This window comes from Aphelocoma coerulescens, chromosome 6 (genome assembly GCF_041296385.1).
Source record: "Aphelocoma coerulescens isolate FSJ_1873_10779 chromosome 6, UR_Acoe_1.0, whole genome shotgun sequence".
Taxonomy (NCBI): Eukaryota; Metazoa; Chordata; class Aves; order Passeriformes; family Corvidae; genus Aphelocoma; species Aphelocoma coerulescens.
In genome coordinates this window covers 4,432,889-4,456,553 of record NC_091020.1, presented here as the reverse complement: position 1 = coordinate 4,456,553, position 23,665 = coordinate 4,432,889, and the positions used below count along the sequence as shown (strand labels likewise).

General features: G+C 43.0%; 1 protein-coding gene across 1 annotated transcript in view; it reads left to right on the top strand.

Moving 5' to 3' along the window:
* COL13A1 (collagen type XIII alpha 1 chain) overlaps window positions 1–11,049 on the top strand; it is a 53,908-nt gene extending 42,859 nt beyond the window's left edge. The window contains exons 37-42 of the mRNA XM_069018969.1: window positions 1,681–1,734; window positions 2,013–2,066; window positions 2,820–2,855; window positions 5,684–5,770; window positions 9,811–9,849; window positions 10,445–11,049. Coding sequence (XP_068875070.1) covers window positions 1,681–1,734; window positions 2,013–2,066; window positions 2,820–2,855; window positions 5,684–5,770; window positions 9,811–9,849; window positions 10,445–10,447 — 273 coding nt within the window. The 3' untranslated portion in view covers window positions 10,448–11,049. The remainder of the gene's footprint in view (window positions 1–1,680; window positions 1,735–2,012; window positions 2,067–2,819; window positions 2,856–5,683; window positions 5,771–9,810; window positions 9,850–10,444) is intronic.
* The last annotated feature ends 12,616 nt before the right edge of the window (window positions 11,050–23,665 follow it).

The window sequence follows — 23,665 nt, the reverse complement described above, 5'->3', positions numbered from 1 at the left end:
AGTGTAGCTGGGAATAATTTCAGCTGCTCTGACTTCTGAACAGAATCTGAGTGGCAGCTTATACACTCACTTGTTTGGGGGAAACTATAGATACAGTTTTATAGATGTGCAGGGGAGATTTCAGTGGCACTAAATGATGTGTAAGTGCAGGCAATTAAGATTTCCATGGCTGCATGAATCTAAGGAGAGCCTGATTTTTCTCTCTTCCTTCACCATGCTGAAGCTGTGTGCTGCATGAGCTACTCTTCCACTTGTATTCCGCAGACCTTAACCTCTCTGAAAAGCTCTCCTGATCTGCATGAGCTGTCCTGCTTGCATCAGAGGGGTTACTTCAGTGACTAAGGATTGCAGACTGACATTAAGAAGTGCAAGACCCTTTGCCTTAAAGCTCTTAGAAAAAGGCTCTTTCATTTGGGAAGCTTGCTCCTTGGTTATTCCTAGGAGTCAGGTAACGTGCCTCAAAACTATCCCTTTATCGAGGCTTCATGAAGGAATTGTAGGTCCATACCTATGAGGTTCAAGGAGTCTGTACAAGGAGTCTGGGTTGGAGATGCTGGAATCCTGTTCTTAGCCAGAGGGACTATTACTGAACCACCATGTTGCCAACATTAAAGATCTCTTTGATTAATTTCCCAAAACCCAGGCAAGTCTCGTGAGCACCAGGAAAGAAGTTTGGTGTGCTGGTGTTTAGGGACTGAGGCTGGAGAGCTGGCCAGAGTAACGTCACGTACGCAGATACGATTTGAGCATCGTTCTCCCTTTATTGTTTACCTATGCAAGCTTATATCTACTTTTTGCAAAGATTCACAGCCAGTCCCTCTAGACAGCCTCTAATCCATGGGGGAGACGACCAGTGTATAACTTTGCCAAGGACTTTCAGGGCTGCCTGCAGCCAGGGGCCAGTTCAGGGGCTTTTCCTCAGCAACACTGGGTTGTCCAGTCTTCCCAGGGATATCGTAAGCCCCTGTTCTACAAGGAATCCCTCTGCACTGGTGGGAGATGGCCTCTGTGTCAAAGGGTTAGGAAAAACACTGGGTTTTCCTGTTAGCGTGACTGGGAGCCTGGTGGAGTGACATGAATGGCAAAGAGGGAGCAGAGGGACTGGAGGATACCCCTCCTAGCTCACATCTGTGCCTGTGCACACCTGCATTCAGCACTGCAGCTTGGAGTCTGTCAGCTTGCATGAATGACTGACCCAACACTTTCCATTTCGCTCAACTACGCTGACTTGAGGTGGGGCGGAGGAGGGGTAAAGAAAATAAGGAAATAATCAAAAAGAAAAGCAAATTGCTTATCACATGTGTAAATGGCCGTTACTCTGCTACAGCTTTCAGCCTTGTCTGGTATAAACTAGAGAGAAAAAGAATTCTTGTCTGTGGAGCTGGTAGAAATGTTTGCTGAAACACTTGTCAAGAGAGCGCTTCAAAATTAAAAATGAGGCTCTGTATGTTGTTGCTGGTGCGATCTAACATAGCAGTTCCAATGTTCTTCAAATTGCTTGTACCAACTACTTCAAATGCATCGCCACTAACACTGAAAGCTGTAGTGGTGCTAGGTGCCTTCCACCACCAGACTGTCCTTCCAAGCTGTGCTTTTCCTAAGGGAGTAGCAGTGTCTCCTGGCTTTAATGAGACCCTGGAATAAAAGCGTCCTGATGTGTTTTCCTTCCTACAACTGCAGGGTACTCCAGGACCAATTGGAGTTTCGGGACCAGCAGGACCAAAAGGAGAAAGGGTGAGTTTGCTTCAGAACTGATGGATGCTCTGTAACTTCTCTGAAGATACAACAACTCTGAGGGATAGAGGAGCTCTAGGCTTTTCCAGAGCTGGAATTGCCCTCTCCTTGTGCATACAGGACCCTCAGCTGCACCTCTTTGGTATTTGAGTAGCTCATCCTTGGGGGTTTTCAGGTGCTTTGAAATGCATCCTTTGCTTTTTCTTCTATGGTGTTCTGCTACCTGTTTATACTGAATAGGCATGGTAACAGTTTATACTCTTTTATATCCATTTCAGGGCAGTAAAGGAGATCCTGGAGTTGCAGGACCAATGGGGCCAGCAGGGCTTCCTGTAAGTATGGGAATAGCAGGGATTTATCTCCAGAGCCTGTGCCTTGCTGTGGTTGACAGCTGAAGATGCTGCAGTATTACAGTGTTTGCAGTCACAGCTGAGTTAGGTGTAACTCAAAGTTACAAGATTTCATTTGCTGTGGGAGTGACAGAAGAAGCTGAGTAGCTTCAGAGCAGACTCAGAGTGATGTGGAGGAGGCTGAAGGGAAACTGTTAGTTCACCTTGGTCCTTGAACTACCAAAAGAAGCTGTGTGGGACTCCCAGGATGTCTATCTTAGTCCAAAATGCTGCTTTTGAGCAGCTCCCCTTACCTTTCACAGCCTGGATGCCTGCCTCCTAGCTGTATGGGAGAGCCTTGTCTTGCCATTGCAGGGACAAAAGCTGCCTTCAGTGAGGTTAGTTCCGCTGTCTGGGATTGCTTTTTGCAATATGGGGCCAGTGTTGGTGCTCTGGTCTAATGAAGTCATGGAGCTGCTTTGTTGTTTAACACAAAAAAGGAAGTTTGCTGCATTGTCACAACTAGTTTGTTTCTTATCTGAAGGCCCTTAGGGCAATAATAGTGCTGTTGCAACCAGGATGGTCTGATTGAGGTGAAGAGAAGGTTGTCTGCTGGAAAAGTTTTGCTTTTGACATAGGGCCATTGGTACAAATGGAAAAAACCCAAGCTCCTGAGCACACATTCTTCTCTGTAGTGGGAATACAATGAAACCTGCTCGTTTTTAAAGTATTTCTTTCTGTGTTGATGCATTTCAGGGTTTACAAGGTCTACCTGGTGACAAGGGAGGCCGGGTAAGTTGCCAGGCGAACTCCTTGTATTTAATTGCTAACACCTGTACACAGTGACAACCCAGTTAACTCCTGAGCACCTGTAGCAGCTAGCATGTGTTTGTCTGCCAGACCTTCATCCAGGTAACCTTACACACATTTTAGAAGGTGATACCCGTAGCTCATTCCATCACCTGGGGCATTGTGCTATATCTCTCTGAAGGCTGTAGGAGGGATTTACTGATGTGTTCATTGTCATCACACCTCTGTTCTCACTGAAGCACAGGACTTGAGTTAGGCCAACATGGTGTGGTTTAGGAAGTCCAGCTTATCTACTTACTGATGTGTGTAGGGATTCCTGGGAGAATTAGCTGAGGTGCAGCCAGCAAATCTTATTTCAGTACTCTGAAATTGTCCCTGAAACATGAAAAAGAAGGTTGTCTTCTAGCAAACGATCCTGCAGAGAATTTGGAAGATGGAAATTTGGAAAACATAAATTAAATTTGCCTGCCTTGAAGAATCAGATATAGAATCTCCTCAGGCATTGTCCTGAATGGAAGTGATGGTGAACAGCTGGGTCAAACAGCTGGGTAATGAGAATGGCAGCTTTCCCATCGTACCACCTGTGTTATAGAAAGGTAAACATTGCTAAGAAGTGCATGCTGAGAAGCTCCTTCTTTTTCACCAAGTTTTCTTGCCTATTGAGGTTTTGAATCTGAATCTTTTTGATAAAAACATTTAGGAGCTATGGTTGAATATAATTTATATTCAGAAATATAAATGACTTTTGGATTGGAGTCTGTAATATTACAATTGTATAAATGTCAAGCAGTTCAATAGAGTACAAGTGTATATAGTCACACACACCTTTTATTCATAAGAATCTGGCATCACCTAAATTTATCTGGAAATGTGATTTTTTTATAGTGCATGTGCCCGTGTGATTATTTCATTATGTGGATTTGCTTTTGATGCATAGTGAGTGTTCTCTGTCCTCTATCTGCAATGGATTTCTGACCTTACTCTGCACAGAAAGGACAGTTTTGGACAGCACTAGCCAACTGGCATCTTAAACTAGGGGAGAAAGGTTCAAGTTTCATGGGAATGCCAAAGTTGTCCCCTTTTTTGATCATTGCATTTCTGGCTTTGCTTCTTAACTTCCTCTTCACTTTTGTTTTGCTTGTGTGGCTTCTAAAAAATGTAATTTTTAATTCCTAGACTTTTTCAGTTGGTTTTTGATCTGAGTATCTTAGTTAAAAAAGGGATCTTTCATTAGCTTTCATTAGCTGGGATTTCTCTGAGCTCTGGCATAAAATCAAGTGAAAACTGGGAGAAATTGCAACTCCTTGTAGAGGATGAGTTGGAAAGCATGAGTGGGGAGTTTGACTGGCCTCTTGAAGTGTGCATGCACTCTGCCTCACTGCAGCCCATGGCTTGCAATGGAAAAGTGTGAGAAACTCAGGAGTGTAAATGGGCAAGTGCAGTATCTTAGGGGACCCTAGAAAATAACCCTTTTCCCACTGAGCCTTTGTCCAGGGATTTCCCCTTACTCCCTACTCCAAAGTCCCAGTTTGCCAAAATCCTCTCTTTTCCTCTAGGCTTTTAAAATCCCAGAAATGCTCCTGCTGCTCTCTGCTTGAAGCAGGAGATCAGCATAGCTGTGCCTGGGGTTGTGGCACTAATGGCAGTGAGAACAGGCAGCATTTTGTGTAATCCAGCTGAAAAAGTGTGAACCCTGAACTTGTCCTGCTGTTATTTTAATGCCTGTGGGGGTTTTTGTGTGTGTGTGTTTGTGCATCTTCCTTGCTCCTATAGGTCCACCTTTGTCCCCTTTATTCCTTCCTCCTCTTCCACCTTTCTTCCTGGTTCCTTCCTCCAGAGCAACCCATGCTGCATTTTTCCTGGATTATCCTCTCCCTTCCAGTGCTTGGTTCTGGGTGACTTCTCATTGCCTCTCCTCTCCAATCCATTTCTCTTGCCAGCTTTGGGTTTAACATTTTTTTAAAAAGAATAAGCAGCAGCCTGTGCTGTCTGATTTTATCCCTTAATTCCTTTAACACTCCCCACGAGGACCCTAAGTTCAGTTCCCTGTGCAGCAGCCCCTTCCCTGTTTCATGCTCAGCAGCTTTGAGAATTTCCTGTTACACAGAAGGATTTGGTGTGGATGTAACTGACAAATACCACACTATGCCCTGCCTTGTGCTGCTAGTTAAGAATCAGGGACCAGTTGCTGCCCTGTGGCTGTGCTGCCTAGGACTACTCTGGTCTAACAGGTTTTTTGGGAGAGCGCTAGTCAGAGCATCCCAAAGGACAGCCAGACTGTGCAGATTCTTGGGGTTGAGTACTTCCTTCATTCCCTAGCTGAGAGTTCCCTGAGTGAGACTTTCTTTAAGAATGGGAATTCAGAGACGTAAAAAAAGCATCTCAGTGCTATCCCAGAGCTCCAGTGGCAGAGGGACCTTCCCAGCCAGCTGGAGATTGAGATAAGGTGGCACACTGCTGGCTAGAGGGGTGGTTTCCCATCCTGTGTGTCTGGGGTCAGCTGGTTCTCCAAGGTGCTTCTCTCTGGTGTACGGGAAGCCCCGACAAGTGGTGTGATGATCCCTTTGATGCTGAGCCCTCACAGTCTGTCAGAGTGGGACTGCAGCCACAGCCACAGTGTTTATGCAGCTCAGTTACTGCTCAGCAGCTCCATATGTTGATCTTCACTTAACATCTCAGAGGGATATTTATTTTAAAATGTTTCCGAAATGTTTATTCTTTTTTAAACTATCGCTGACATTTGTTTGAAATGGATGATCCTAAAGCTCTTGTGTATTCTTTTTTTTCTTGGACTAAACTATTATTTACAGGGGGAGAGGGGCAAGAAAGGCTCTAGAGGGTCTAAAGGGGATAAGGGAGACCAAGGAGCACCTGGATTAGATGCACCCTGTCCGTTGGTATGTCCTGTTTCATCAAATGTATTGTTTTAAGATGTGTTGGTGGGGAAGACAGAAGGAAATCATAACATAAATAATAGTCTTGCAAAAGTACAACATTTGGGTAAGGTCCAGCTGGGTTCCCACCACAGCCTGTGGCAAAGCTGTGGGACCAACTGATCCTCTAAGAGATCAGGCTGCTGAGTGACCTTGGTTATGTTCCTTCCGCTTCCAGACCTCACAAAGGTTTGGGGTACATGGGGTGTCCCATGTGCTGGGAGCCCAGAGCTTTCTCCTCTGTGGATAGAGCCCTGTCTCCTTTGCTGCTGGTTATGGCTCTTCTCTGGAGATGCTCGATAGGATCAAATATATGTGATAGCAAAACTGGAATGCTGGTTTCCTTGTCTTGGAATAACAGCCAGCTGATATGATGGCCTGAGAGCACACAGGGCACTTGAGCTGCACTACCCAGAGGGAAAACAAGTCTCAGTTATCCTAAATGGGATGTGTTTCTGTCAAAATAGATTGGCTGTAAGTCTAGGCAAATGAATATATACAGGAATATGTGTACATTTTTATCTAAATTCATATGCTACAGCAAATGCTGTCAAAAATCTGCTAGCAGTGCCACAAATTCCAGGAGTTCTTGGGGATCATGCTTTTAAAAATCCAACTGCTGGGTTTCCTAGTGAGGATCAGAGGAATGGATGGTTTTGTAATGGAGGAAACGCTATTCCCATCCTCTCAGCTTTAACTTAGAGAAGCATCTCCTGGCTCATAGATGAGAGAAAACTAAAAAGGAAACTGATGCTGATGCAGACAGGGGTCTGTGCTGGGTGTGCAGCTGAGTGCCCTGTGCCAGTCCCAGCAAGGACTCGGCTTTTCCTCCTGGGACACAGAGCTGGCTGGCACTGAATGAAATAATGATAGTGGTTGATTTCATAAACAGGGTCTCCGAGGTTTTAAAGGCGAGAAGGGTGAGCCGGGGCTACCTGGGCTGGACGGCCTGGATGCCCCATGCCCATTGGTATGGTGTACCTTCCCTTTCCTGCATGCTCATTTGCTTTTTGGCTCTTGGTGCTATTTTCTGATCCCCCAAACAGCTGCATGCCCTGGAGACACCCAGCAGTTCCTTCCTTACCTGTCTCCATCTTCCCTTCCTCTCATAGCTGCTGTCGGAACCAGGCCCTTCCCTTCATTCTGATTCCCAGCTGCTGTTAGCAGTACTTTGTGGCATGAGGAAAAGTAGAGTTGGAATGTGGTTTTATTTACAATTGCTTCAATTCTTCCTTTGCCTTCACTTTGACAGCTTCCAGTAAAGCTATGTATGCAGACCCAGCTCTGCACTGGCTTGGCTTCCTCACAAGGAGCTGCAATGCTTGTGTCCTTTATTAACTCTATTTTTAAGTGCCTGTGTGTGTTGAGCACAGCCTGACACGGTTCCATATGACCTCAGTCACCCCAGACATTAAGATGACTGAAAATAATAGTTATCCCATCAGTAAGCCCCTGTGAAACATATTAATGGGGACACTTACCCTCTCTGCTGAGTAATTCCTATTTATTACTCTCCCCAGAAGTCCAAACTGAATCCATAGTATCCAAAAAACTTGAATTTGGGATTGCCTGTTTCCCAATATCCATCTTATTTGAGTGATAAAATGACTGTTGTATTAGTGCCTGATCTAGCTCAACAGCTGTAGGGCAAAAGTATTCTGAAACACCTAACCCCAACTGATTTCTAAGTATCCCAGTAAAGGTCATCAATTTATTCATTTTCTCTGATATTTCTGGAGATGCAGCATTCAGGTGGAGTTTTTTCTCCCTAGGACAGTCTCAACATCTCTGTAATACAAAGAAATTTGTACTCCCCTGCCCTTCCAGCCCTGTTTGGCATGACGAGGTTTGCTTGAGTATGGTCCTTCCAAGCTTTAGGCTCACTTAAGGATGTTTGATGCCATCTACTTTGGATGGGATATTGTTAGTTCACTAGCTGGAAAAATGCATCCCAAGGCAAAAAGCCACATTTAGTTTGGAAGGTTTTCCTAGTTTCTTTAGGGAAAAAAAAAAAACCAAAACAGAAAACTGCCATAAAAAGCCATTGTTATTTGAGCTTTGTGAAGAGCTAACATAATTTTCCATCCAGTATTCCCTCCTTTAGGTGCTGCTGTTGCCTCTTTGGGGCAGTGACCACTGGTAAAGTCTCAGTTGCAGCTCTCTAAATTCTGGGTAGCAGAAACTTCTTCCAGTCCCACAGATGAAGCTGTACCTGCCCAGAACAGTCCACAAAGGAGGAAGACCACAGAGCCCTGTGTTTTGTCTCCCAGTTATCATGGCCAGGTTTCTATAGAGTAACTTCTGGCTGAATAAGGCCACGAATTTTGCAGGTGCAAGGATTCCACCAGTGCCCTGGTACACGACCTTCTTGGCTTTGTCAGTGCTCCCAGTGAGGATTCACCCCACATGTCTGTATTACAATTCACACTATTTTCGTTAAGGGAGACTTGCCAGAAAGTCTGATGAAATATGGATGCTGTTATTTTTTTATACATAGTGTTCTGGCATGCAAGCTAGCTTGGGAACGTGAATAAGCATGTTTTTTGATCCATCTAGGTTAAAAGCTTAGTATCCAGCTGACACATCCATGTGTTTAGCTTATGGAGGCTGTGAACTGACTCTTTGCACATCTGAGATATGTGGAAGGAGATCCTTGGTACTAGCAAGCATGTCATGTTTCCGTTCTCGGCACATTCGCCTGCAACAAACACTTCCTTGTGACCCTGATCTTCCTTTGATCCCTAAGCTGTGACTCCCTGGCCTCCCATTCCTTCATACACCTAACTTCCCATCTCCTCCTGCCGTGCACTACACCAGTCATTCCTATCACCACCAGTGTACCAATGGGAACACCACAATTTACCCAGTAAATAACTTGTAATCCCATGTTTCCACGTAGTTGGGGGAAGGGGAGGAAACAGCACAAGGAGACCAAAGTCAAAAAATGCATTTGAAAAGCAATATTGTTGTACCATCATGGCAACGTTCATGAGCCCCCTGGAAGTGCATCTCCAGTAAATAGTTCATTTCTCAATATACTACTGTGCATTTGCTTTTCTGTTTGTATTTTTTTGGGGTTTCCTGGGGAATAGCGATAGACCATGAATCTACCATGTGCACACAGCACAAGTATTTGACTTCTCATGTCAGAGATTTATCTCCTTTCATCTGACTTTATCTCCTGCCCCAGAGCACCTTAGCACTGGTGTCACATCCAGCCCATCAAAGAGGGCTTCACAGGGTTGAAATGAATGGCAGTCATTTACAAAAGCATTTCCCAACCATGGAGCCCAAGACATCACAGTTGCAGAAGTGCTGGGGGATTTTCACAGAAATCCCACTGTGTTATGGAAGCCAAAGTCCCTTTTCAGGGAGTCAGCTGAGACATCCTGAACCAGCAGAGGGGCTGCCCAGCTGCTTGCCTTCCTTATTTCCCGGGAGCAGGATCTCCCCAGAGGCAAGAGGGGATAGCTGGGCAGTGTCTCACATGACAAAGCAAGCCCTTTGACAGATAGGGCAGAAAGGAAATGGAGGTTTTTTCCAGACCCTCCTCAGGGTCTGAGGTTAGTGCTGACTCTGGGGTTTGGTTTTAAGCTCAATGTTACATAGCCAAGCCTGAGGACACAGAGCAGCCACCTCACACTTTCCACTGCCAGCCCCTGGTAGTATTTTTCTGGCTCAGTTGGACTTCCTGTGTTCCTTCTCTTCTTCCTTCAAGGAAGCCTGAATAGACTCCTTTCTTAGGAGAGAGTGGTTCTCGGGTACATAAGTCCCTTGTACAGCGTGCAGGCATTTCCCTTCTTCACCCCAGCCCCTGCTTCAGGCTGCACTGGTTCTGCCAGCCGGAAGTCTGGGTCATCTGAAGGATGAGGAATATCTCTGACTATTCCTCCAGCCCTGGTTCAAACTGTTTGTTGCAGTAATAGTTAACCCATGCCTTCCTTTCTCTATCTCTGTACTACTTTTTGTGTCCTAAACTGCTATTTCATCCATCTTTTTTGCAGGGGGAAGATGGCCTTCCAGTTCAAGGCTGCTGGAATAAGGTAATCTTGGAAACGTTGTTGTACTGAGTTGGCAGTGCCATGGGTCCGGCTAATGTTTTTCCATGAATCTGTATAAGAGCAGAAGAGGTGTGGATGCATGGATGGGATTTCCAGGACTGTATCCCTGAAAAGTGGCAACCAAAACTCCTCCTTATTTGTATATCAGAGTTCAGCTCTATGGGCTACAAAGGAGAGAACTGTATCCGTGGCCTGTGAGCTGCCTGGCCCTGCTCTAGTCCTTGTACAAAGATGAGATTTCCACCTGGATTCCCTCAGACCCCACCTGCACTCCCCAGGGTCTGGCCCACCTTCAGTGCCCACTGTAGGTGTTAATGCCAAGTGTTCAAGCCACAGTGGTAGGAAGAGGGTGGAGGCAGAGTCAGCCTGGGGTGAATCTCCCTTCCTCACTTTGGCACCTGGGGAAGTGAAAAGGGTCCCTGCTGATATCAGTCACCATTGCTTTTCCTCCTGGAGAACCCAGAGCCAGCTCCCTAACAGTGTCCTTCTCCCCATGGCATGGTCCTTCCCCCTGTGAGCTGTCGCTAACACTTGTTAGTGAGTTGTCACTAACACTTGTTTATGTTTTCTTTTGCAGTGATGATTCTAACCCTGGATTGGCCTGTGTGTGTTACTGTACATAGAATATTTATTTTTATACAGTGTTCTTCTCTGAAATGCCAGAAGTTATGCATTTTTACAAATTATCATAAAGTGGCATATTTTTTTGTACAGAAAATACTAGATCTCCCTTTTTTCCCATTTGTCAGTTCTCTGTATTGCGCTTGTTTTGTCATGGAGTACAGCTGTAATATTTACATGGTATTTGTGCACATATGATGAATATAGGAACTTAATAAATTATTGCATTAAAAGTGCCCAAAGGAACTGCCCTGTATAGATTTAAAGGTCATTTTCATTTTTCAAGCTGGATCATTCAAGAATATTTCAAAATATTATGTATTTTTTATTAAAGCAAAACATTAACACTTCTGTTGTGATGAATTAAAGTGTTGCTGAAAAACCTCACGGTAGTCCCCGTGAACTGGGAACGTAGAGACTCGCAGTTTAATTATCCTCCCATGAGCTAGACTAACCGTCCTGACAACAAGCCCTGCTTGGCAAGAAATTCTAATCCCTTTCTAAATTGTAGGCCTTGAAGCAGCTTAATTGAAGTCTTATTTAAAATTAAGCATAATGCAGCATATACCTCGATATCCTAACAAATGTGTATTAGTGAAATCAATCCATATGACTTTTTAAAATGTTAACCAAAGGTCGCATGCAAATTTGTAGAGTGTGTAATTATCATTTGCATATGGACATCTTAATTATCCTTCCTGACCTACCTTTGTTGATGTCTCAAGTCTAAACTACCCAGAGAGGAAAATACTACCAGACTAAAGCGAACATAAGTGTTCTTTCCTTAGAAAATGAGGGGAAAAGTGGAAGTCTAAATCTGTTTCCTAAAACATGTCTACTTGCCTTGGTCCTTCGCATAGGGGCAAAGGCAGTGGGCAACCCCGGAGTTTCAGGGGAAAGCTACCAGTATTTAATGATCAGATGGAGAAACACGAGTGGTGATGCAGTAGTGAGGCTGATCCCCCAAAATCCTGGTCTTTGCATGATGCTGCCACTACAACAGGAATTCAGCTTCTCCTGACTACCGCTGTGCCAGTGGAAGGGGTCACCTCCACGAGGTCCCCCATACTCAACTATTCATCTATTCACAAACTATTAATCAGTTGTTTTTCTAGACAATTCCATACAGCCTTTTAGCACCATCATAATAAAGTGACAGAGTAAGGGACATAGTTCCCTTGTATACAGGGAAGGGACTGTCCAAGGAACCCAGCCCAGCCTCTGACTGCTGCAATCCATCTGTCACCTCACTCTTTCAGAAATTTACTGAATTTCATCTAAAAACCAGTACGGCTTCCACTGCCCTGTGTCCTTTCCCTCCCCGCCCTGCAGGCTGTTCCGATTCCAGTGCTCTCACAGTTAGAAAGCTCCTTGCAACTTTCAACCTAAATTAATTCATGGTATTTATAACCATTTGTTCTCATGCCAACATTGTCCTTGGGATGAAATTTTTCCATGCATGATGTTTTCATGAGATGCTTGGCACACTGGAGCTGAAACAGCATGGAGAGAAAATGAACCACAGAGCACTGAGGGATTCTTGTTGGTTTTCTCAGTAATAGATGCCGTTAATATAAGCCCCAGCTCCGTGTTAAAAGGCTTTGCAGCTGTGAAGCTGAGCTAATTGGAACAGCTGATGTTCCAATTGTGTTTTAATTGCACACCTGTTAAAGAAAGCAGTTACTAAAGGCCCAGCCCTGTGTACTCCTAGTGCTTTGGGTTTGGAACGTTGTAGTAGCAGCAGTGAGTTCCTGCTCTGATCTTGAAGCATTCAGCTGCAAGGAAGGATGTTTGAATGCTTCAGTCCCTTCTCAAAATCCTCGCTATTCTTAATCCTTAAAAACATAGACATCCCTAGGAGAACCTGCCAAAGCTTCCTGTTCCCTTTGGTCTGTGTAGCATGGTTTTTGTGTAGCTGGTATTTGTGATTGCACTGTGTGGGATTATTGTTGGTTGTTTTTATCTGATCCAAGAGCAAAGTGAATGCACATCTGTTACTTTGTCCTGACTACAGGATTCTCAAGGTGATGCTGTACCTGTTTTATTTCTCGGCCTGATTTTTGACTGCTGTATTTGTGAGAAAGCTCTTGCCTGAGGTGTGAGGGACCTTGAAGTGAAATTGCCAGAACTCTTGAAAGTACCTGACTTGGGTCAGCAGAGACTTAGCTACTACTGGGAAAATGTGTAGGGTACCCTCTCATCTGTCCTAAAGGTTGGGAAATGGTGACAAGCGTTCCCTGTGGCTGCTGCAGATTATAGCCTGGGATTTTCATTGAAGTACCAGATAACCATTTTGGATTGCTGTTCTACAGCCCCAATATTGATCCAATCTCATCAGCCACTAGGGATAGACAAGAGGTCTCAAATCAGTGACACCACACTGACCTGCTGCTCTTCCCAAACCTAAGCTCCTTGCATGTCCAAAGAAACCCAAAGGGGGCAGCTTGGTTTGTACCACCCTGAGTGTGGCAGTTTAGTTTCAGGCTCTGTCCCTACTAAACCTGTAACCAGGGTACTGTTGCTGTTGATTCCTGTCAATTCTGCCTGGCTGTTTTCATGTGAAACCTTTTGTCTGCCACTTCAAGGGTCAAACTCCTTGGTTGATAGCCAGAAAGTGAGTCTGAGAGTGGAGAAGCTTGGAAAATGGCAGCAGAGTGAAAGGAGGAGGCCCTTCCTGAAGATTTGCTGGAGATGTTTTGGAAGTTCCCTCCTTGGAGCCTGGGAAGAGTTCCTCGGCAGTGCACCAGGAATGTGTGCCCAGATGCTGCCCGCTGGGGCTGCGGGAGCTCAGCATGCCAGCACTTTCTGCTTTGCTTTCTGTCTTCCCCCAGAGGCCAGTGGCAGGGGTTGAGAACGGCACCATTTATATTCTTTTTCTTTGGTCATTTTCACTTCATTCTACTATTGTGGTCAGACTCTTCAGATGAAGAATTAGGCTCATTTTCCAGCAGCAGCTGCATAAATGAGTGCAAGACATAGACAATATTTCTGGGAGGGGATCCTTTGATCCAAGAAAGAAACTCTTCTTGAGCAATTCTCTTTAGAAAAGCAGAGGAACCCCCATGTTCAGTTCAGACTGCTGCTCAGAGAGGATAACACTTTTTGCTACCATTTCTGGTTAGCAGATGACAAACTTCCACCTGTATCATTGATGATTCCATCTTTAACCTTTTCATCACAAACTTTCTTCTCCTGTTTGGGGTTTTTTAAACCATACTGAAGGCATGAAATATGTTGTCAGAAGAGGAAAATGTGGAGTGTGGAAAAAGTCTGTTTTCACTGATTAATTCCTTTGCTTCCTGTACTTGTGCTTTGGTCTCCACTGCACCCACTGGATGTACTTTGTCTGGAGCCCTCCGGAAATGTTTTCTGCTGGCCCGTTAAGGCCATTTTGTGGGTACATCTCCACAGATGTACTTCCAGATGGAAAAGAAGGATCACAAAGGTTCAATTCCACTGTTATATGTTTTAATGTGTTCACTAAAGGGAAATAAAGATTTGGCAAAAATTTCCCAGCTGCCTGAAGGGCAGAATATACAATCCTGGATACTTCCTACCAGCTGCCATGCAAACCTGGCATCCTTTACTCATCCCTTACCCCACTGCTGGAAGTTAACATGTAAGCTCAAGTGTCTTTCCACCACAGCTTGTGCAATTTATTGTAAAAAACCCCAAACCTAAAATAAGTACCTGTCTTTTGGACATGACAGAGATCTCTACTTCTCTGAGTGCATTGGGAATCCTGTTGGCCCAAGTAGTAAACCACATATTCAACTTTGAGGGAGTGATTCCCCACTGGCCTCAGTGATGCTATTTGCATATTGAAATACTTTGGTGAGCCAGGGCCATTGTTACCAGAGCTAATGAGTGATATTATCTCAATCATTAGACAGATCCGAGTGCTAAGAAATTCACGTTACAGTTAGGGAGAAAGTGCTGATTTCAAGCTCAAAGGGATGCCATTAACCCAGAGCCATCCCAGATTCAAGCACTCTTTGTCAGCAGGGGTGGAATCATTCTGACCTTCTGATAAGGACACCCATACCTGACACCCGTCTCCTCTCTCCAATGCACAGAAAGTCTACTGTTAAAATAACTCCAGGTTTGCAAAGAATGGGGGAAAAGTCCTGCTTTCAGGTTCATCTGAAGAACTGCAGATTTTTTTCTTAAGGTTTCTAACGCATGTGTTCGGGAAATAGAGTAGTGGGGGAAGAAATTGTTTCAGTTGGTAACCAGGCTGGTGGAAAGATTAATTTATTTGATTTGTAATTTTTTTTATTTTTACTCTTTTATTGGCGGGGCGGGGGGCAGAGGGACAACCTGACCAGAACTGCAGGCGGTAGGTGTGCATTTTTCCTTCTTTTTTTAATGAAAACCATTATATATATAGTTTGATAATGTTACTTCTACTTTTTGTTAATGATTTTTGGGGGCAATTTGTTTGCTCTATTCTGTTTTCTTGTGTTTTCTTTTAGGTATATTTTTAATGGGCTTTTGGAATAAGTGTGTAAAAGTTCCTCACCCAAAATGTCCTAAGGACATTCCTGTTGTGTTTTTTCTCCCCAAGTTCAGTAGTGGAAAGGTGCTTTCTATAGGCAAACCCGTTTTTAGTGGGGATAAATATATCCCCAAAGGCCACACCTAGGGACCAGGTGCCAGTGACCTCTCCCAGACAAAACGCTCTCTCCGCAACGCTTCATTTACATTTACAAAGATCAAAAGGGCTATGTTAGGGACCAGATGATTGGAAATGGTCTCTTCCCACCTTAGGTGGTCTGTCTGAAAGCAGTGAAGTCTGGTAAGAGCCACTGTGTCCTCTTCAGCAACGTTCTACAGCCTGAAATCACAGTCTTGGCTAGAAGGAGCTGAAAAACTAAATTTAAAAGACATTTATTTAAAGATGGCAAGTTCTTGGAGGGTACCTGCTCAAGTATTACTGTCTGTTGCTATTGTTTTCCCTCCTCTGAATCCAGCAACACACTGGTTCAAGCTTAGCTTTAGGCTGTGCTTCACCCTGAGCCTCTGTGCAAATGCTTTGCTGGATGAGGGTCTCCCCTTCTTTTACACTTTGGGGTTTTTTCTCCCTTCCCCTCTTTTTGTCCCTATATCTTCCAGATGTCTTTGATCCAGACAAAATAGCTACTTTCTTTTCTGCATTTTCAGAAAATCTCTGTTGGTCACATTTTGATCATTTTCCACTCACTGTTATTATCTATCCTTCCTGCTATCCTTCCTCCCTCCTTGTAGGCCTGCTTTGTTAAACATTTTGAGCTGATGAGAACATCGTGACAAAACATGAATTAAGACTGTAGATGTTTGTGATTTATTTTAGAGTTGGCTGTAAAGCTTTTACTGTTTAAAGGCAGCAAGGGCAGTGTAGTTTTGTAGCTTTCTTACGATTTTGTTTGTTCTTTTTCAGACAGAGTTAGAATACTGCAGATTTTTTTTTCAAGAAAAACCTGCTAAACTTTTGTTTTTCCTGCAAAACATGAGTTTGTTGAACTGCTGTTTCAAAGTTTAGTAAGTTAGATACTAATGGCTGGTATGAGAGGATTGGTTGTGGAGCTTGTGGAGTGCAACTTACGTTATTGCTTTCCATGGTATATTGTTTGTCAGTCTCTTGTCTCTGGTGGGGGTTTGCTGGGAGGGTGAAATTCCATTTTGTGATAATTCCATTGTTTTTTCACGGTCATGTTTCAAAATGTTGCTTCAGTAAATCGTCCCTTTTGCTCTCCTGCAAAGATTTGCTTTTACCCTGATGTTGCACCCTACAGCAGTGCCACAGGCCAAGCCGTTTCACCCTTTTTTTGAGCCTTCCAGAGGAAGAATGTTAGCTTCTTAAATTCCACAGCCTTTTCTGGGTGATGTCAGTGAAAAGGAGAGGAAGACACTTGGCAGCAAGACTGTGCAGGCCACCATAAGCAGACTCCTTCTTCAAGCCTGGTCCCTCACCATTCATTCATGACTTGTCCCATTCCCACTCCCTTCACTCTGCTATTCCTTGTTCTCCCTCACCCATTACACTTAAAGATGGGCAAACTGAGGCAGAACATTCATTGCTGTGTTCACCCCCACCCCAAAAAGGGCTGAGATTATCCCCCTGATACAGGGAGGATTGGCCTGACCCCACACCATTCTCATGGCTTTAGTGATGCAGAATTAGCTCCAGATGTTGAGCAGTGCAGCAATGGGAGGGAGTTCCTGATTTATGGGGACAGCCTGCAGATGTCACAGACACTCCATGCTTCCATCACCAGTGGGTGCAGAGTGAGTGGCTGCAAGGAGGTGTTTCTCTGGATGCTCTGGCTTGGAGGTGGGTGGGCCATCCCCTATCCAGGTGACTTAGCTCCTCCAAGAAGTCACACTGATCCCCCCCTTGGCATTCAGAGTCCTCAGAGCAACAGGAAACACCTCCCTGATGGCCTTTCCCACACCTGGAATGCTTGTGTCATTGGCACTGCTCCTGTTTCTCATCTTTGTGTCACTTGGACACCAAATTCTTTGGTATTGGGACACTTTCTGTCCAAGATCTGCTGCTCAGCCAACACCAGGCAAACACCAATGACCTAACCCCTGCAGGAGAATGATTTTTGAAGCAACTTTGTGTCATTACATATCTGGTTTCCTTGTATTTTTCAAGAGAGGTTCTTCCCCTTTGATGGCATAGAATGTAGAATATTTATTGTAGCTGTAGTATAGTGATGAATTGTGAGTAGATCTTGACAGGGCATTGTTTCTATGTTTCTCTTATAGACACTGATTGATTGAGATGTTTAAATCTGAATACATTTTGTACACTTTTTTTCACATTGAACTTTTCAGCCTGTATATTGAATGTCCAATGTTATTTGGCATTGATTCATGTATGTGCTGTGTATATTTTTGTGTTACCAGTAATTTTTACTGTCATTGTGCTGTTTCTAAGACATTATTTCAACTCCTTTTGACATAGTTTAGCTACTTGGAATTTTTTTGACTTCCACTAAATTCCACACTAAATAATTGCTAGAATGAAGAGAACAAAGGGCTGTTCTTCCCCACAAGCTTTTCAACCTCAGCAGAAGCTTCTTCAGCCAAAATGAGCATTTGACTTTTCTGTTTCACTTTTTTTTTTTCTTAATACAGTAGTTCTGATCTGTTTGGTTTTTAATCCTGGGAATTCTGAATTCCATGTTGACCATTCCTAGCAAAATTTTAGAAAAGCAGAGACAGCTGTGCCATAAGGAGTTATACTGATCATAACAGAATTGAAATATTGTAATTATTTGGTGTTTCTTTTTAAATATTTTTTCCACTTTTAAGTTTTCAAGCAAATCTTTTCTCAGTGTGATAGAAGATTAAAAAGACACTAAAGGACTAAACACTCAACATGTACAAGGAAAGGGATTTAGGTAAATGATTTCCATCTGTATGAGTGAAAAATAGCTTAGGAATTTTTATGTCAGAACAAAAGCTGAATTTCAGTTACACATTTCCTGAGTTCATTAATTAATCCAGTGATTTCAGTGTAACCATCCCTGTCCTGGAAATCAGGGATACACTTAAAGAACCTCCTGAATCCACTCCTCAGAAGTAAATAAATCTGAGGTTTCTAAAAGTAAAGTGTTGATTAAATATAGCACCTTCAAAGCATTTCTGTCTTCTTGTAAAAGATGGGACTTTTATGTTTAATCACCAAGTACCCATTTATCAGATAAAGAAGCCAGTGCCGATGTTACTCAGAGGTGCTAGTTTATATTGTGATAAAAACTGCTGTGCAGAGCTGTATATGACTATTTAAAATACCTTAGCTTAGTCACTACATTAGGAGAACAAAGATGTGAGATTTTAGGAGGAAGTTTGTTTGGGGAATGGGTTTTTGGATGACTAAAAGTGGACTAAAAAACAAGGCAGGAGGTTATGAAAAATATCTCTGGCTGGGGGGTGGTTGTAATGGTAAACATGACATCATATTTAAAGTGTCATCCCATTGTTTTCCAAGAGGAGGCTGATGAATTCCCCATGTATTGTGTTGAAGCTTTATTCCTTTGTGTCAATGTTTTAGTGAGGTTTCTATTTTATAAATTAAATACATACATGGATACCTATTCCGGTACAGTCTGCATTTGTTCCCTGCGATGTACATACTTTCTTCTCCTTTTATAAAAATGCCTGTTCACCTACACATAGTTTGTGTCTTTTGTAAATGACACCACATGCAAATCATAGCCCATAAATTCACTTACAGGTGAATTCACTTCCTCTTTGGGGTGGGTTTCAGGTTCCTGTGCTGAGGCAACCACGCCATCTGCTGTTTGCCAGTCAGGCCCGGGAACTGTGGAACTTGGTGGGAAATGTCAATGAACTTAGAAGGACAACCTCAAAAAGACTGCTATCGCTGTAAAATTAGACGGCTGGACAGAAAACAGAGTCCTACCTAGTGCCTGTGCTAAGGGAAAGGCAGCAACATCAGCTGAGCCCTAGCACTGGACCCTGCGGAATCTGCACAGCAGAAAGACAGCCTGAAACGTCCCATGGCATGAACAGCAGCTTGCTCTTACAACATTAATTAATCAACTATAAATCACAAACCCACACTAACTGTGGAACTGAGAGAGCAAGGGCAAAGAGGGGAGAGACATAGACTCTCTCTAGTTATGCCCATGCTAAAATTATTGTAATTACCAGCTTTGTGTGTTGTCTTTCCTCGAAACTGAGAGAAACAATGGCAAGGTGTCCATCCGTCTCTTCCTTCCTTCAGCTTAGGGGTACAGCCCTTTCCCTCCCCTCCTCCTCTCTTGTGTGCCTGGGTGTGTTTCTGTGTGAGCCCAATCACCAATGCAGTGGTGGTTTCTTGGAATGAAAGTGATGTGATGAAAAACCATTAGCTCTGAGTGGCCAGACAGCAGAAGTGTGCTTCACTCCGGATCTCCTCTGGGTACAGACAATGAGCTTGGAATGCGAGGCAAAATTCTCAATGATCTGGATGTTTAACAGTGACTGATGCATAAAGTTATATAGGAAAAAACCCCATGTGTTGATGATCCAGCTTGGAATGGAGAATGTGTTTGAAACTTTGGCTTTTATCATTCCTTAAGGCTTCAAGGTCACTCTTGCTTTATAAAGTGATGGCTCCTGGATATGTATTGCTCTGCTGTGGGAGAGTAGTGAAATCTTGCACTTGTGCAATAAATAAATGTTCTGGAGGTTCGCTGTGTCCTGCTTCAGAAAAACGTGAGACCCAAAGGTTGGCTTGTTTCAAAGCATTTTCATTTATTTATAGGACACAGCTGAGATATTTTTTCCTTTAGGGCTCTGCAGTTAGCAGGAAAAAATAGCTAATGAGGTAAATTGTCTTGTTTTAAATCAAACTCAGGAACAATTATGAAAGCAGGCAAACACGAAGTGCTGTGCTGTCCTGACCTATGAGGCTGCTCTGAAAAGAACTTGGAGCTTTAATGGTCCTATCAAGGGAGACAATGTTTCTCTGTGTTACCAGAGGAGAAAGGAAATGTGTGTCACTGCTCCAAACTACACCAAAGGGTGTAACAGCAAAGGGACAGACTTCCTTATTAGCACAAGAATAGTCAATTTGATCCAAGATCCCTTTGCAACACTATGAGAAGTGAGAAATGTGATCTATTCAGTACAGATCTGGAGGGATCTGTAGTTGAGTGACCCAGTGATAAACATTGCTGCATCTGTGCTGCTCTGACAAACAAATACAGTTCTGCAAATGCCAAACCCAAATCATTGCATCAGGAGTCCCCAGACAAAGAACGTGTCACTTTCTGCACTAAAAAGTTGTGCTACAGTAAATGCTCAAACATTGTTGCAAGTAGTTTGCTTTAAGAAATTCACAGAGATAGAGTCTTGTCTGCCTCTTAGCTTGGCAGCGCCTGGTTATCATATTGATCTGTTGCCAAAAGCACCACTCACAAATTTATCGCTTTATCCATCCAGCTTTCCTCAAACTCTGAAATAGGTTTTTCAGTAGTTAATGTAAAAATTGCAATCCTTGGGAGGCACAGAGCACCAAGCCAAAAGCATCGGTCGTTTCTCAAGTCACCACTGTTTCCTTAGCTAGAAGTCCTGACCTGTTCTAATTCTTTGGAGAAGCCATTATGTACTTGTGATTCCCACAATTTTCCCTATCCCTTTCTGGCTACTATTTCTGAGTTGTGGAGAGGGATCCTACAATGTATTCCTCAGCTGCAAACAGTGTTATTTTCTGGGGTTTGCTACCTTACTCTTTTTTTCTTTATTCTGAAAGATATATTTGTATATCTCCATTAGACAAAAAAAAAAAAAAAAAAAAAAAAAAAAAAAAAAAAAAAGTCATGTTGATTATGATTAAACATTCAATTAGTATTTTTACTTATATGACTAAGGAATAATTAAGACAATGATCTCTGCAGTCTGCATAGCTGCATTTAAGGATAAGTAACAAGGATTAAAACCTCCTTTTAAAGGATGAAAAGGCATTTTTGATATTTTGTTAAGCTACTAAGCTACATTTAACTTTTAGAATCAGTAGGTGTTTGAGGAGGAAAGACCTTTCCCCTGGCTTACACACTACACCTAACCTGTGACTGCAGCTGATCAGCCTATGTTAAACAACATGTCAGAATCTGACACACACAAAGACTTTAAATTCTAAAGTACATGGGATGGTCTAATTTAAGAAAGTGCTACTAAAAGAGAGTTCTCTAGAAAGTTAGGATGTGGTTTTTCTGGCTTCTTTAGCCCACTGTACCCAATCTACTGGCATAACAAGCACATAAGCAATATAAAAGGTAGAGGAAGGGTTAAAAAATGGCACAAAAATGGGGAAAACCATTCATTACAGAAATACAGATTAGCTGCAGAACTTGGTTGTTACAGCTGTTCTCTATGACCATAATATAGACACACATCAACTTTGATTGTATTTGGTTTTCCTAATGACAGGGCAATGCTTACACTGATTTGATCAAGTTCCTGGATTATATACATCCATAAAATAGAGCTTTTGGAGTACTTGGCATTCCTGTCCTGCCAGGATGACCCTGAATACCTGCCAGCCTGAGTGAGAGCGAAGCCCTATCTCTGGGTTCTGGAGCTATGAAATATTCATTACAGTGTTTGAGATATAACAGCTTCTGCCCCAAAATGAGAGTGCCATAAACAGGCTGTTTCCCCCATAGCTGGGGAGGCAGGCACGCAGCAGGCTATAAATGATCTGATAGATGTGTTGCTTATTTTGACAAAGTAACAGATTGTATTTGCGCTCGGAAGGCAACAGGCAGATGGTCTTTGCACAACCTAGAGAGGGCAGGCCCCGCTCCTGCTGAGTGGGGAAAGCTCTCCTTGACTCCAGCATAGCACAAATGATAGTAACAGTTCTTCCCTGAACAACTCCATCTAAATAGCGAGAACACACAGGTACTGTGACCAAAAGTCTCTTACCTGCTCTAAAAAGCAGCTGGTTCCAAGGGTGCTGTTACTGCAGAACAATTCACACCTTGTAACTGTTCCAGTGTTGCCTTGCTCTGATCTGCTCTACTCAAAAATACTTTACCGTGTCACAAAGTGACTCAGAATCTTCCAGAAATATTTGAAACAAAATATCCATGTAATGCTGTTAATATTTATGTTAAGGATAGGCTGTAGCCACTAGAGAAATAAAGAAGGGAAATTGAGTTTATGGTGAGACTATTAAAAATCACAACAGCAGGAAAATTGGCATTAAAATTCAGACATCTATGACTGACTCTGAAAGTGTTACACTGTGAAAATCATCAATGTCCTCTCTCACACTTCTCCAGCACTCCTGTTTCCTTCAGGAGAATGTTGTTTATAAACAGAAAAATGTTGTTATAAACAGTGAGTTCTCCTAATGTTGAAAGTTTGCCTCACATAAAGACTTTTTTTTCCTTGAAAGACCTCCCACATGCTTGTGTTCTTATCGCACAGCAACTATTTGATGTTAAACTCTAACGAACGGGGAATATTTCAAAAACTTGGGATACTTATTTTGCCTCATCTCAAATTAATTTTAATTAAAAAACCATGCACCGCATGCATGATTGTAAGGGTTATTGGATACAGTTATTTGTATCTGGAAGTAGAAAAATGTAAATGCTTTTCTTCCTTTTTCACATGGGTTTTACATTTTCATTTTTATGCTTAGTAGTTGAAAATCTTCTTGAGCTTCCTCCTACCCTCCTAATATGGTTCAATACACTGACAAGCCTACAGATATCTTCTTCCTTTGCTAAATTCCAACTCTCAGTGGGCAAGATCTAGGTAAGGCTTCCTCTTGCATGTAAAATAAGTCAAACTCATACACATGAGTTTTTCTCCTATGGTCTCAAAGCATCTTGACCTCGTTTTAAAAAAGATGTGGGGAAGAGAACAGACTCCAAAGAATTAGTCCACAGAAACGCATTGAGGCTCTTAGTGAGTGTTTGAAAAGAGAAACGATATCTTTATTTCCATTTTAATGACAGTCAAAATACAGCTGTGTAAAGTGAACTGCTTTACCCAGGTCACACTGCAGTCCAGGAAAACACAGGTCCTTAACTCATGCCCTCTTTCTTCATGAGATGGTGCAATCCACAATTAACATAACCTGGGGAAATATTCCATTGCTTTTTCTCCCCACCAAATCCAGTCCTATGTAGACACAAAATTGCTAACTTTTTGGCAGAACCAAAAACCAAACTCCAGTGAATCTTTTATCATTTTTTACAGTGGCAAAGAGAATGCTGAAAGCATGAATGGTTCTTTCTCTCTGTTGTTCCCAGCCACCCTCCTAAAGTAACAGTGCAAGTGAGGAGTGGTCTGTGTTAATAATGTATTTCCTAGTGCATTACAGTAGCCCCCAAATGTCTTTACAGCTAAATCAGTGCAACGATGTAAAATATCTGTACAGGAATAAGGATACAAACCAACTTTCATGTAAAAAATATATCTGAATTGAGTTAAAGAGGTGTAGCCCTGTACTCTCCTGTTTGCACCAGCCTCTGCTCACGGATTTGGCACTGCCAAGATTCATAACACAATAGCTTATTGCATCTCTTGGAGCTCCAGCTCTTGAATCTGTGCGACTGCAGGGAAGAAAAGAAAAACCTTCAGCTTCCATTCAGAAGGGAAGTTTGCAGCCCTCATGGATGAGCTGGAAAGCCTGCGAGCACCCAGAACGCTCCAACACGAG